At 43.6% G+C, this 13,814-nt stretch overlaps 1 protein-coding gene across 2 annotated transcripts in view; it reads right to left on the reverse strand.

Moving 5' to 3' along the window:
* Positions 1-2,091, reverse strand: part of EZR (ezrin) — a 37,360-nt gene extending 35,269 nt beyond the window's left edge. Inside the window, exon 1 of one of the 2 annotated variants that reach the window (XM_077175440.1) lies at positions 1,947-2,091. Coding sequence is in view for 1 of the 2 variants with exons in the window: in XM_054628821.2 (XP_054484796.2) it covers positions 1,734-1,745 (12 nt within the window). In the remaining variant the exon portion in view is untranslated. The other variant, XM_054628821.2, reaches the window with a different exon arrangement.
* Between the last annotated feature and the right edge of the window lie 11,723 nt (positions 2,092-13,814).

Here is a 13,814-nt window from a genome sequence, read left to right on the forward strand (position 1 = left end):
CTACTGTCCTTCCCCAGTGGATGGTGGTTTACACCATCCACCTTTGTTATTCACTGGCTACTCAGCTAAGAAACTAAGAAAAATCACCATCTCTGAGGGAATACAAACCTAGCACTGCCAAGCAAAAGGATAAACACAGCTGTATTTTTTTAAGAGATTAAAGAGTTTTTGTACACCTATCCATGGCTTCCAGTGCAATTTAGTCCTAAACCAGGATTTCAGATTATTCTAACCAGGATATTTCAAGAAAGCACTCTGTAATTAGCAAACAGCTAACAAGGCAGAAAGAGATTATTCACACATAACCTTTTATATCCATACTTTATAAATTATATATTTGCTTCCCCAGTTACAGAAGGGCCCTCTCAGTTAGTTGTTATTATATGCAGCAATATATCACCTCCTACTGATGAAATACAACCAGAGAGACTGAAGATTTATTAGGACTGAGCACAGTTTGGTTTTGGAGTGTTTCTGTCTTTTCTTGGGTTTGCTTTTTTTTTTTTTTTTTGGTAGGTTTATAGAAACTGCTATGTAAGTTAACCTAAATACTTTTAAAAAGTTCAACTAACTTTAACGTTATGGTGATAAAACATCAACTACTTATTACCAAAGATAAGCTTGTTTGCTCTTATTTCACATTTCATTTAAGTGAGCTAATACTCACACAAGTCCTTCACTGCACTGCAATTTAAGAAATATTGCCTCTATTGAAAATAGATAGTAACGACAATCTGTTCTGATTATGCTCTTCAAAGTTCAAAAGTGCGTCTGCTCCAACGACTGCTCAGAGCTCCGCATTAGGCAGTTGGCTCCCCAAGGGAATTACCGTCTCTAACCGGCACAGTAGCTGCAGACTTTAAAATAAAACAAACAAACCCACTAGAAGGTCGGAGAAGGAGGCGGTGAGGAGGTGGTGGTGTCAAGAGAAAGAAGGAGGGATAAAAAAGACCGTTCAATTGAAAAAAAAAAAAAATCCAACCAAAAAAGGAAACAGGTCTTCGATAATGACTGGTAAAGACCAGCGTGGAGAACTTTTATTAAGAGTCCCTAGCATTTAGTTTTTAGATCGCAAAACAAGGAGGGAACAAGTTTTTTCCTATGTTTACAGATGCATACATGCTTCCTGTAGATAAATGCATAGGCCACAAGCATACTAAATGGCAGCCGGCGCAGTTGTATCATTTCTCGTTAAGCGGGAGCGTGATGAAAGCTCTTCTTTCGAGAGTTACTCGGCAGCTCTATGCATGTCTAGCACGGAAGCGCTACACAAGACAATCCACCAAGGAGCAATCCACCGCCTGATCTCTGGAGCACGGAGATCCGGGGCTCCGTGCTCCCTTTCCCGGCGGCGGGACGGCGAGGAGATCCTGCAGCCCACCCGAGATCCTCCGTCCCGCCCGCGGCCCTGCGCCCGCCGGCAGCCGCCCTGGCGATCCCTCCCTCCCTGAGCAGCCGCTGATGTGGCTCCCGCGCGGGGTGCCCGCCGCTCCCTCCCGGCGCCGCGCACAACTTCCCCGGGCGCTCGAGTCCAAACGCCCCGTCCAGCCGCGGGGAGCAGGGACCGGGACTCAGCCCTTCCAGCCCGGCAAGAGCCCGCGCCGCGACACCCGGAGGTGACCGCCCCGCCGAGCGCCCGCGCTCGGGCAAGCCCCCGACGCCCAGCGCCGGGCGGGCGGGCGGGCCCCGGTGGGGCCCCGCGGAGCGCCTCCCTCCCACCGCGCCCCGCTCACCGGCTTCGGCATTTTGAGGGCTGCTGGTGCTTCTGCTACTCCCGACACAAACGTTCATGCAGCGCCTGCCTCGCCTCTGCCGAGCGCCCCGTGCGGAGGAGGTGCAGGAGGAAGGAGCCGCTCCCGGCCACGGCGGCAGCGCAGCCCGCGAGTGCGGCGCCGGCCGCCCGGCGGCGGGTTAAGTACGGCAGGTGGGGCCCGGCCGTGACTCACCGCTCCCCGGCCATTGCCCGCCGCTCCCCGCGGCGCCTGCCGAGCGCGGCACCGGCCTCGCCCAGCCGCGGGGCACCCCCGCCGGCTTCGCTTCGACGTGCCCGGCGCGCAGGGGGCACCGCGGCCCGCAGCCTCCGGCAGCCCCCGAGCCCCTCGCCGTGAGGGGCGGGAGACAGGGGCGGGGGCGGCGCCACCCCGACTCCTGGCACCGCCGGGCCCCGCGGGGCCTGTGCGGCCCCTCCGAGCACCGCTCCGGCCCCGCCGGAGACCCCCGGCTCCGCCGCCCTGCCCTGCCCTGCCCTGCCCTGCACCTGCCGGGGCCGCGCCGGGGTCGGCGCTTCCCAAGCCGGTGGATGGCACGGGGAAAGCGTCCGTCCAGCACAGAGGTGATGCCTTAAGGATAGCCTGTAATAGTTGCTGTGTTTCTTGAAGTGCGAAGCCAGAAAATATGATTACTTAACAAAACACAGGCTTGCTTTGTGTAGTAAAGCATATTTTCAGCAATGTCAGCAAAAGAGAAAACTTTGAAAATGCATCTAAGCTCAGAAACTACAGAGTATACTTCAGATGGTTCTGACTTTTTGTAAAGCCCAAAAAAGTTCATGCCAGTAGAGTAACAATGAATAAACAAACACAGATAATGAAGATTTTGTCTCTGCCCCTTGTTCCTTCTCCCTCCTCACCCATGAGTGCAATGCACTTTTGTGGATAGAGTCTGCCAGGAGCTGCTGGCCTCCCACTGCATCTCCTTGCTTGGCTGGTCACAAGAGCACATTGATTTACATAGTCATGGGCAACGAGCGGCCTGTAGGACACAGCTCTTCCACTGCACCAGCAATGGCACGTAGCTGAGCTGTGAGATTGAGGAAATTGTGCAGCCTGTCCCCAAGCCCCTGTCTGCAACACCCCACTTCAACCACTGTCTGTCTGTTTGGCATAGGACATAGGATGGGAATAGGGAGGCACAGAACAAGGAGAATAACACCCATTACATGGAAAATATATAGGGCAGGAGAGAGCCTGGGAAATATCAAGGGATGGTGACAAAAAGGATAGCCCAAACAATGCAAGTCTTGCTTTGGTAGAGTTCCAAATGGTGTCTTCCCCCACAGGGTCCACCAAACAGCGCTTGGTTGTGCCACATTAAAATAAAAGAATCATTACTGTGTCAGGTCTGTGAAAGAAAGGGGAGGGGAACCCAGTTGGAGGCTGAGAGAATTCATGGTAATGTTCCTTTCCTGTTGCATGATCCTCAGAGATTAGAGGCGGCTTTAGCATCAAAACAGAGCCATGGGGGTGGCAGCTTGCAACAGCAGGTGAGAAGAAATAGTCTAAGCTGAACAGCTTCCAAGAAAAGGGCCATGGGATCAAACATCCTTGGGAAACAGATATGGCCTCCTCCTTCTTCAGTTGAAACAACTCCACTGAGATTTACTCGGGTCAGGTTAATTTAACAAAATAAGCTGACACCCAGTTGGATTGGGTTAATTTAACAAATGTATGATTTGTGAAGACACTTTCTATGCTCTTCAGTTAAGCAATAAGTTTATGGTGGGATTCATGCCTTATTCGGCAGGATGACCCTGGAAATGAACCAGACCAAATTATCACAGTGTTTTGGGTAGGCTGCCAAGCACAAGGAACAACTATTCTGAGTAAGAAATGCTGTAAGAACCCAGCTTCTGCAGCTCTCACTCAGAACCCTAAGTGACATTCTTAGATATTTTGGGAGGGACGGAAAAGGATAGAGATGAGATATTTTCATGCCATAGTTTTAAAATCCAGATTTTGGCTGTGACTGGAAACAGAAAAGTCAAAACAAGTGTGGGTGTCTGCATCCCCTTGAAACAAAGCATTGCATGGATCTAATGGGAAACCCATTTCCATTCTGGGAGATTTTCATTCCCAAAATCCTTTCCTGTCCATAGCTCAACATGGGCTCAGAGACCGTCACCCTTGGTTTCATGTTGAAGAAACTCAATGTCAAAAAGATGTCTCATTCAATACATCATAATTAGTCAGGTAAGTGTTTGTTCCCATGAGTTAGTTACATATCCAAGCTTAAACCCCTGTTTTTGTTGGGTTTTTGTTGTTTTCGTTGTTTTGGTTTGTTTTTTTCCTAACACTCACCATTGCTTCCTAAACACACAAACCTAGGGGCAAAAGGAATTTAGGTGACTAATAATTAAGTGTGGCAACGTACAATCTCTAGGTTCCTGTTTGCCACAGCACATAAACTTGTGCCATTCTCTCACAGACACCTGCAATCCATGGGGAAAGGTAGATACCTCAATGGCATCCATAACTGCCAGCTTGCCCAATACCGCTCCACCCAAAACCAGCCACTGTGAACATACTGAGCTTACACAGGGAGAATTGTCTTCAGTGGAAGGAACCAGAACAATTGCCAGCGTGGAGTGTGTGTTAGACACCCTTTGCTTCCTTCCTGGGCTTTTGCCTCGTGCTAGGTGTGCTTTCAAACCCTCTTGCCTGCAGAGCTCCATACCTTATTGAAGACTTGGCTAGGTAGGTGTCTTTGTGACAGTACAAAACTCTCTTCTGCAGCTGGGTCACTCAGTTCCTTCCTTATTATTTCTCTCCCCACCACCCCCCTAGAAGTATGGGAACGTATATAATGCAAGCCCCTTCTTCCCCTTTATACAGAAGCCTTCTCATCCTTTCCAGACACAAAGCAGTTTCCCTCTGTTCCAGAGTGGGGGAAAAGCCCTCAGTTCTCTGGATTTCCTGAGAGTGCCCTGAAAATCAGTATATTGAATTTTGAGAGTATGGACATTGTGTATAATACTAAGCATTGTCTAAGAATGCTTAGAGACTGGATCCCCTTTGGAGTGTGTGTGAGGGAATACTGGAGAAGTCGTGAAATCAGCACAAAACAATCAACCCACGTCAAGATATCCTGGGGCAGAAGTACAAATATAGAAAAAACAGATACAAATATGCAATGTGGGGAAAATTTCACATTAAAACTCTATGGAACTTGGTTACTTCTAGATTTAGTCATTAGCTAAGCAAGAGAGAGCTTTTATGGTCACCCTAACCACATCATCTTCGGTCAGACCTCACAATTAAGCATAAGACCCAAATCAAAATGAAGCCTTTAAGTCACAGGATTAAGATCTGCTCTGATCCAGCACTTACTCTTAACCTGCTTTATTAAGAGGATAGCATTACCAACCATTTACAGGAATTAATAAGGCAGAGGAGGTGACGAAAGAATCCCGATTGCTCAGCAGGTCAGTAGCAGAACCCAGTTTCTGTCTTCTTCCCTGTAACAGTTCCTGTGACTTACTGACCCCTAACCAGACTGTGTCATCCTCATCAAGTCTACCTTCCCTGTTTTAGAGAGAAGACCAATTTGATTTTCCTGTTATACTTTAAGCTGTAATAACATTTAAACTTGATGTGGATCATTTATGAATTCCAAGTACTTGCCTGGGTTTGCTCAAGCAAGTCCTATTGCTAAAAAGTGGCATTTGCTTAACGGGCTTCATGCCAGCCAATTTTTAGTCAACATAAAACTTCCTAAGTCAGATCATCCTGGAACTGGGAAACATGGAATCTTGTGCCCTAAATCCATAATTCTTTGTTGCTCGTGCAGAATCAATAGTCTCAAGAACAGACAGACCTAAACTCCCTGTTTCTCTGAATACAAAGCTTCATCCAGGTTAGGCAAGGCATAGCTGGAAGAGTTTTGCAGATTCTCTGCTGGTTTGTTTGCAGATTCTTTAGTAACAAAAACCTATAGTAGCTAACTCTGTCCTCTTGACAAGTCATAGACTTTGCATTTAGTACAGCAGCTAGAAGAAAGGACATTCATCAGAGTAGTTAATGGAAAGGATGCCAAATTCTGAGACATATATAGATTTAAGGATATTTGCTGCCATGTAGGACAGTCAAGAGTCTTTGATTTTATTTGTGAACTGGAACAGCTGTAAAAGGAAAAAGAACCACATGGGATTACTGACAATAGTTTCTTTTTCATTGTGCATAACTGAATAAGCAGCTTATTACCCATTGCACATTCTGAAATTTTGGCATTATAATGCCTGAAATGTCAGACTTCAGGAAGAGTGACCAAGGACATGGTGACTTGTAGTTCTGCACTGAGAGCTACTTCCCCACTACCCACACTGAGCTTACTGAAAACCTGACAGAATGAGGTCACAGTGGACCAGCATCTATTGGCAAAGCCTCTTGAGACATTCTCTGAGTTTCTTATGAAGGGGCTAAATGGTGTAAAAGAGCGCAAGGCTTGTGCCTCATTTTTGCTTGTTTCTACAAGAAGCTGCTGCCAAGTTCATTTGCTTGTTGTTCCTACATGAAAAGCTGCTGTTCCCAGGTTCAGCTGTTCGTTGTTTTGCTATTTTTTTTTTTTCAGTAAGCATAGACTGGGTTTTTTTCCCTGCACCGACAAGAGGTTAGGTGCATTCAGGCCTGGAAATAAATCTCATTCAATGATCCAATGGTTACATGCTGGGAGATCCTTATTTTTGCCATCCTAATTGATGATTCTAAGCATCAATTTGTCTTCCAGCAGCACCCCCAAGTAGGTCTTGGGATTATTTGACTCTCTGATTGACCATCATAGAGCCCTACAAAGAGAAAAGTATATATATGATGAAATTTATGAAGGATTATTTTAAAATGTAAGAAGGAAAAATAATCAGACAAGACTTCAGGCTTTTATCTGTTTGTTCTTACCCATCATAAAAGGAGAGAAAAACTTAAAGGGGATTATGTTTCTCCTCAATAAGTTTTAAGAAGTCCCAAACACAGTTTGCTTTCAGTTCCCATGAGGGTTGTCTTAGTAACCTCTCTATTAACTCATTCTTCTTCCACAGGAAACTTTCACAGAGTGATGCAAAGTGTGCAATAAAATCTTCTTTTCAACTGAAGCAAAATATAATTTGTCATTTACATTTTGTGTACACTGAGACTGAGAAATTATTTACAATGAATGGGGAAGGCAAGACTTAGTGGTAGGTAAAATACAGACAAAATATTACTTAAAGTAAAGGCAGGTTTAAACATGAAAGTGACCAGGGAAGGAAAGTCTATGGTAATCATCTTTGTAACTGAAATCCACAATGAATTACTGATTTACCAACAAATAAACAAATAGAAAATGCACTGAGAGTTTTCTGAATCTATCGAATGAGAACAAATCATGTCACAAACCATTGTTTAAAAATGTGTGAAATGACGAATGAAGTTCATGACATACTAAATTTGCAGAGATTATACCACATATGTAAATCCAGCCATATTTGTCCAAGGCTCAAAGCAAATGGAAACTAGGGCCAACACAGCTTTTACGTCTTAAAATGAAATTATGATCTTAATGCTTATGATAAGAAAGGAAAGAGGAAGGGAGTTCCCCTGGTTAAGTAATCTCTACTTCACCTTGATATCTTCCTTTGTGCTTTCTATTTGAAATCTGATTAAAAGCAGAGCTGAGTGCCATATACTGCAAATACCCCCTGCACATCCAAGCACTTTCTATAGGACCAGCTCTTTTAGTGGCTTTTTCTTCTTTTTTTTTTTTTTCCCTTTGTAGACAGAGCACAGACCTGTGTTTAGAGCAAGTAAGAGTGGTAAGGAAGGTGGAGGCAAAACAAATGCCCACTGGTTGATAGAGGGAAGAATAGTTCATAGTCTACTTACAGTTGTTATTCTTATTCCAAGTTGTTTTAGAATTACATATATTGCTGGCATTTGTATTGCTCTGACTGTGGGAATGAGGATGTAAGAGTTCAAAACCACAAGTAATAAGCTATTTCAAATTAACTAAGAGTGCCCAAACACAGAATTTCAGGGCTAAGAGTGCAAAGTTCAATGTACAATTTATAGACAGGGTACCTTTTCTTTTCCTGCGATATGATACTGACTCATACCTTTTAAGATCAGTATTAAAGTCACACTGTTTGACTTTCAGCATAAACTAAGCTCTTGAGTTTCACCTGGTGATTCTCAAATCCAGTGTGTAACATTAGAAAGGCCTTAAACCCTAGTCTCAAGACTGAATGGCAGTGATTCTACCTCCTGTTCTCTCCAGAGCCAAGTGCTCTTTCAGTGTGAGCTTTGCAAGTTGTTTGCATTGACTGGTACTTGTATTTCTCATTCAATTTCAGAAGCTGCATTACCTATAAGAAAATTCACAGTTAAATACTCAGCAAAAATAAAACATCTAGCATGTCCCTTGCCTTGGTTAAGTCAGTAATATAAACTGGGCATTACTGTGCAATTTGGTGCCAGACCATTTTCTCATATTTTTCTCTAATTGAAACAGAAAAAAAAAATTGATGCAGAAGTTACCAGGTAAAGTTCAGAAGTCCCAAATATCACTCTAGCCTATTTTGCCATTCAGGACTAGCTCTTTCAGATATCTTCTCATATTTTGCCTAGCCTGATTTAAGTGCTCTATGCAACAAGGCTCTCTCCCTTTGAACATTAGAGATCAGATTTATTTTTTAGTGCAAGACTAGTGAACCTTTTGTAGTGTAACACTGGTGAAAGACTGCATCTAATAACTAGAGAAACAGAAAATATGCAATATTGGGGATGCAGTTTATTACTGGTCCATACATGATCTCTCCTCCTCTGCATCACTTGTGTCTGCTGCAGACATGAACATTTCCAAGTGCCATTAGGACATGAAGTTGTTTGTTCTCTCCTCAGACCGCAGCTTCCCAACATCAGTGCAGGCTGCACAGGGAGCTCTCAGCACTGAGTAAGGAGAGAATATACTAATGGAGATTCTTCACACAGATAAAGAAGAGTAGTTTTGACCTCAGTGTATCATGAGTAAGACACCAAGCTGGAGTCTGAAGTACAAGTATCCACCTGTCTCTTGGGAAATCCTCTGTTTGCTCTGTGATAACAATAATGCTGAAAACAGGCGGGCACTGATGAAGACGTAAGACCAAGTACAAGGGAGGTACAAGCAGGGTGACATTTCTAAACAAAGTAGAACACTGCCTACTTTCACCAGACCTGAATTTTAACTCTGATAGTTTGCAAGGGCTTACCTGGAACTGTACCTCAATTAAATATTCATTCGTGAGAAAAAAATATTTGTGTTTCATAGCAAACAGCTCATATACAATTTACAAACGGCTACATATATCCTTAATTGGTTTTCAACCACCCTGCTAAACACTGAGGGCAAACTAAATCCATTTTATGTCAAGGCTGCAGATACACAGTCACCTTATCTAATCAGCCCCAGTTGCCTTAAAGGCAGTAACTCAGAAACAAAGAGGCTACCAAACCAAATAACTTCTGTGAGGCCTTGCTGGAGGAGAAGGGGATCAGGTTGATTACTGTTCACCTGCCACACTGAGGCATGCAGGTAACCTGAAACAAAGGGAGTTTTCAGTGCTTCCCAATGACACACCTACCCTGTGAAGTAATTACCTCTGACGCATGACACAAAAGATAAACAACAAGTCTTGTAGCATGTTGGCTAGCAACTCACCAAAACACTTTGGAAAATATCAGTGTGCCTCTTTTAAAATACTGGGTGAATTTCACCTGTTTACAGCAAGTAACTCAGGACCTAGGTATTTACTGAGTAGCACTCAAGCCTTCAAGATAAAGCTGACATGCTGCCTTGGATGTAACCAGGATGTCAAACAGACTTGATTTGTTCCTAGGAAGAACACAGCTCAGCAGTTCATTTATTTAATAAGTCGGTTATCTAGTATGGGTGGCATGATGAATTCTTTGGTCTCTATTAATAAAAGAGAAATGTCAAGATGAGAGGGGAAAATCTGTCATATGCAACCTTATGAACACCTTCTGTGCTATGGTTTCATTTTTGTGATGTCTCAGCATTCGCCAGCAGCACCTTTGGAGCTGTTTTTCCCTTCAAGTGCTTCCAGTGTGGGAGGAGAAGGGTGAGGTGCTTCTGGACTCCAGAAGTAGGGTGTTGTGTCCCTCCACCTGGTATCAGTTGAGGGTGAGGATTAGGTGACTCCAGAGCTGGTGCTCCATGAGCTAATTGTTCAGTATGTTTAATTATCTTGGAACGGTAAAAACGTTGTTGCAGCAATCAGAAATGAAGTAGAGTTTCTGTATCCAAGAAGGCTGGCTGGTTTTCCTACCCATGCTATTTGGCCTTACAGACCTTGCTTTTTGGCCTAATGGACTTTGCTTTGGGTAATTTGATACAAACATATATCCATTAAAATCTTCACAGTTGTACCTTGGATCATCTCCAAAGCCAGGCCCAGTTTGTTCCTGAGTGAGACCAGGAGCACAAGAGCTGGGAACACCTTGTAGTCCTGGATGAACCATATTGTCCCTAAGGCACGCTACGCTGTTACGTGCAACATTTTCCTGTGAGAAAGTGGGTTGTCCTTTGTTGTTCTCCCTGGCTGTGTTCTGCCTGCCATGGCAGATGTAGAGGGAGGGGGAGGTACAGCATCAAGCTGAGGCCTCCTTTTGCAGCATTCTGATGTAGGGCCATTGCTGTGAGCACTGGGGCTGCTGTCACAGTAAGGGCTGTGCCAGGTATCAAGGCCTGTTTGTGACCCAGCGTGTTGAAGTGCCCAGGGCAGACTTCAGTGTCTGAGTGCTCTGGATTGAGGGATGCATGTGGTTTCTTGCCTGCCACCCATAGGGAATGTGGTCTTTGAGTCCTGTTTGTGAAAGCCTGCAAGGAGGGCTCAGCTGTCTCCAGGTCTGCATGGCAGTGGTTCCCCTGCCCAGCCCTGCATGACTGCTCTGCCAGGCAGGACAGCAGTACAGAATGGGAAAGCTGAGAGTTCTGGCCACTGGCCTGGTTTCCCTTTACCTGTTTGACATGGTGAGGCAGGAAAACACCAAGAGGGCCTTAGAGATGGAAGCAAAACAGGGTGTGCATGTACAGCTGATTCACAGGGTGGAGTAAGAGCTGGACACACTGGCAAAGCAAGACACTGGTCTCACAGGTGGAGACTCTTGTAGAGAAGATGTGCCTGGGAGGGTTCAGGAACCTCCTGGAGAACTGCACCTAAGGTGCTCCCAGAAAGTCACATGGACAGGACTAAGAAAAGCACTTCACACATTTATTTCTCTCCAAGTGCAATCATCTCTAACAACACACAATTTTTTCCCTTTGTGTTTGAAGTTTTGGGAACTCTCCTAATCCCAAAAGCAAGAAATCTAACAGCAAGGAATAATCTTCTAATGTATTATCTTTCCAGATATCTAAATGTACTCCTTCCCTGCATTCCTCTCGATGCCCTCCACCCCTGTCGCCTGAAATAACTGCTCACTCATCACTAAAGTTTAGCCATGCTGTGCTGTACAAATCCAGAGAGATAAGAAACAATATTCTTTAGATAACAGCACAGAGTATTGCACAATGTTCTTTCTTGTCTCAGAGTTCAGTCTGCACCCTTAGTTAAAAAAAAAAAGGAATGTCAAAGCAAAAAACCAACCCCTCTTTACAGAAATTGCCTCAAAATGCAGTGTGCAATATAGTTAGTGCAGTGCTAAGGACATTCGAAATAGTGGTGCTGTTTCAAGTAAGATTGTGGCCACCATTTTCCCCATGGTTTCCAATGTGTAGTATTTGAAATGATGTCTTTTTCTGTGCTTCAAGTAGCAATTAAGTATTGTGTTTCAAATGCCACCACACATCAATGGTGAGTAAATAATGGCTTAAATAAGAACTAAAAAAAAGGTTTGTTTGCTTTAGCAGGTGTTAAATTTCAGCAGGACAATCTAACTCAAACAAAGTCCTAAACAAAAGTTACTGGAATTCCTAGCTGACAACCTGAGTTTCATGTTAGACAAGGCAGATAATCAAAATAATCTCTGCTGCCTCTAAAATCTCTAACCACTGATTCTTATTGTGGCTGTAAATTTCTGAGATTGAGTTTTTTAACTTTAGTCAAAACAATTTTGTTTAAATTGCCATTACATGGGAAAATGATTGCAGAAACTGCACGGGGTTAAAAGATTTATTTTGTAATGACTATCCTTAAAAAAATCCAAGCAGTAAAACTCCCACTGAGAAGTACATGCAAAATTTAAATGTGGATTTAAGTTATTTTCTTGTTCTTTTGGTAACTTGCTTATTTCTCCCTTGAGAAGAAATGTTTCCAGTACCCCGATGGATTCAAACTCACACCCTGTAAGCTATCACAGAATATCATGAAAAATATTAGGAAAAAAGTAATTGAATAATTTTAGACACAGTAATTAATTCTGTGTAACCCTTTTATGGTAAACTCAGCTGCAGTGAAACCCTGCTTGTGGAGAAGAGAATGAGGGCTGGAGGTTGTTTCAATGCAAGCTAGTGATGCCTGTAATGGAGCCCCTTCCCACAGGAGTCAAACTTGCAATCCTGCCAGAGCCCTTCAGTCAAGACAGTGGGACCAGGCCTGTAACCGAGAGGTTTGGTGGAGAAAATTCCATGACTTCACTATGACAGGCTTCCATGGTAATTCTTAATTGGTTACTTTAGATTAGCCTCTCAGCCAACCCTTGTTAATGTGAAATGATAACATTGAACTGTGTTCATGGTTTAACTATAATCCAAAGACCTGCATGAAGTGCACAGGGACAAAGTCAGAAATTATTTTGCACTTGTGTGAGGACACAATCAGGCTGATTCTGTCAACCCAATCACAGCAATCCAGCTGTTTATGGGCTTTATCAAACACCAGATTAAGACTCCATGTCTGCGCCAGTCATCTGTTAGCAGCCTGATTCTGCTACTTTTAGCCATGGTGCTAGTATCTGATTTCTTATGCAATCTTATTTAAATATGTGTAGAGGTGGAAGAGGTGAGTTCTATGTTTCTTGGGAAACTTGAGATGACATGAATGGAACAAGTTAGTTGGTCAGCAATTACAAAAATCTGAGGTAATCAGGGAAAATTGAAATAGTCCTGGTCAGTACAGTTGTTTGTCTTCAACTCAAACTAAATGCCTATGCCTGTTTTTTGTCCCAGACAGAGATAGAAGAGAGAATCTTTAAAATAATGGATTTCTTTTAATCTGTAATGTAATGTAATGTAATGTAACAGTTCTCAGGCTGGCTCCAGGTGTTCTGGGCTAGAAACAGGCTGCTGCAGGTTGTGCCAGGGCCTTCACTAGAGCATGTGTGAGGGCAGTACATGCAGGATGCAAAAGAACATGCTACAGCAGTCAGTAAACTTGATATTATCCTAAAAGTATAACAAGTTGGTTTAACTATTCTTCATGTCTTTTTTTTTTTTTCATTAATCATTAATATTCAGTTAATACAGCAGTGAGCAGAATGTACCCACAGATCTATCCATAAAGAAAGTAATTTACTGTCTGCTTTACAACAGTGTTGTGTAAACACTTGAGATGTATTGAGTACTGCATTTCTGTGGGAGTAGTGGCACATTCGGGTGAGCAAACACAACACTTTAGAAAAAATCAAGCACTTTCAGTCCTGCCCCAGACTACACTGCTACCAGCCTGCAAAAGTGTAAAAATAAATCAATGTTACTAATTAAAGAGACTGAGGAAGTGAAAATTACCCCAGCTCTTTAAAATTCAATGTTTGTCTTAGTTCCACAGCACTTCTGTTTGATGCAGCTTGAATACAGCATTAGAGAGACCCTGGTCTTACCCCAAACACTCATGGATTTAATTCAGTCAGGGTCAGGCCCAGGATGGGCACTTGAACAGATGAGGTGAGGAAGGAAGTCCAAGGGACAATCATTACTTCCCATCATCAGGGTGGTTTCTTACAAATGCCTTAAAATACTCTTCAAAGTTAGAAGTATTAATAAAAGCCGCGAGAGCCACGGATTACTGCAATAAATAATTCTACAACCCCACTATTGCCCTGTCCCAAATATCTCTGTATGAGTAGGTGATC

Source organism: Agelaius phoeniceus, chromosome 3 (genome assembly GCF_051311805.1).
Source record: "Agelaius phoeniceus isolate bAgePho1 chromosome 3, bAgePho1.hap1, whole genome shotgun sequence".
Classification (NCBI taxonomy): domain Eukaryota; kingdom Metazoa; phylum Chordata; class Aves; order Passeriformes; family Icteridae; genus Agelaius; species Agelaius phoeniceus.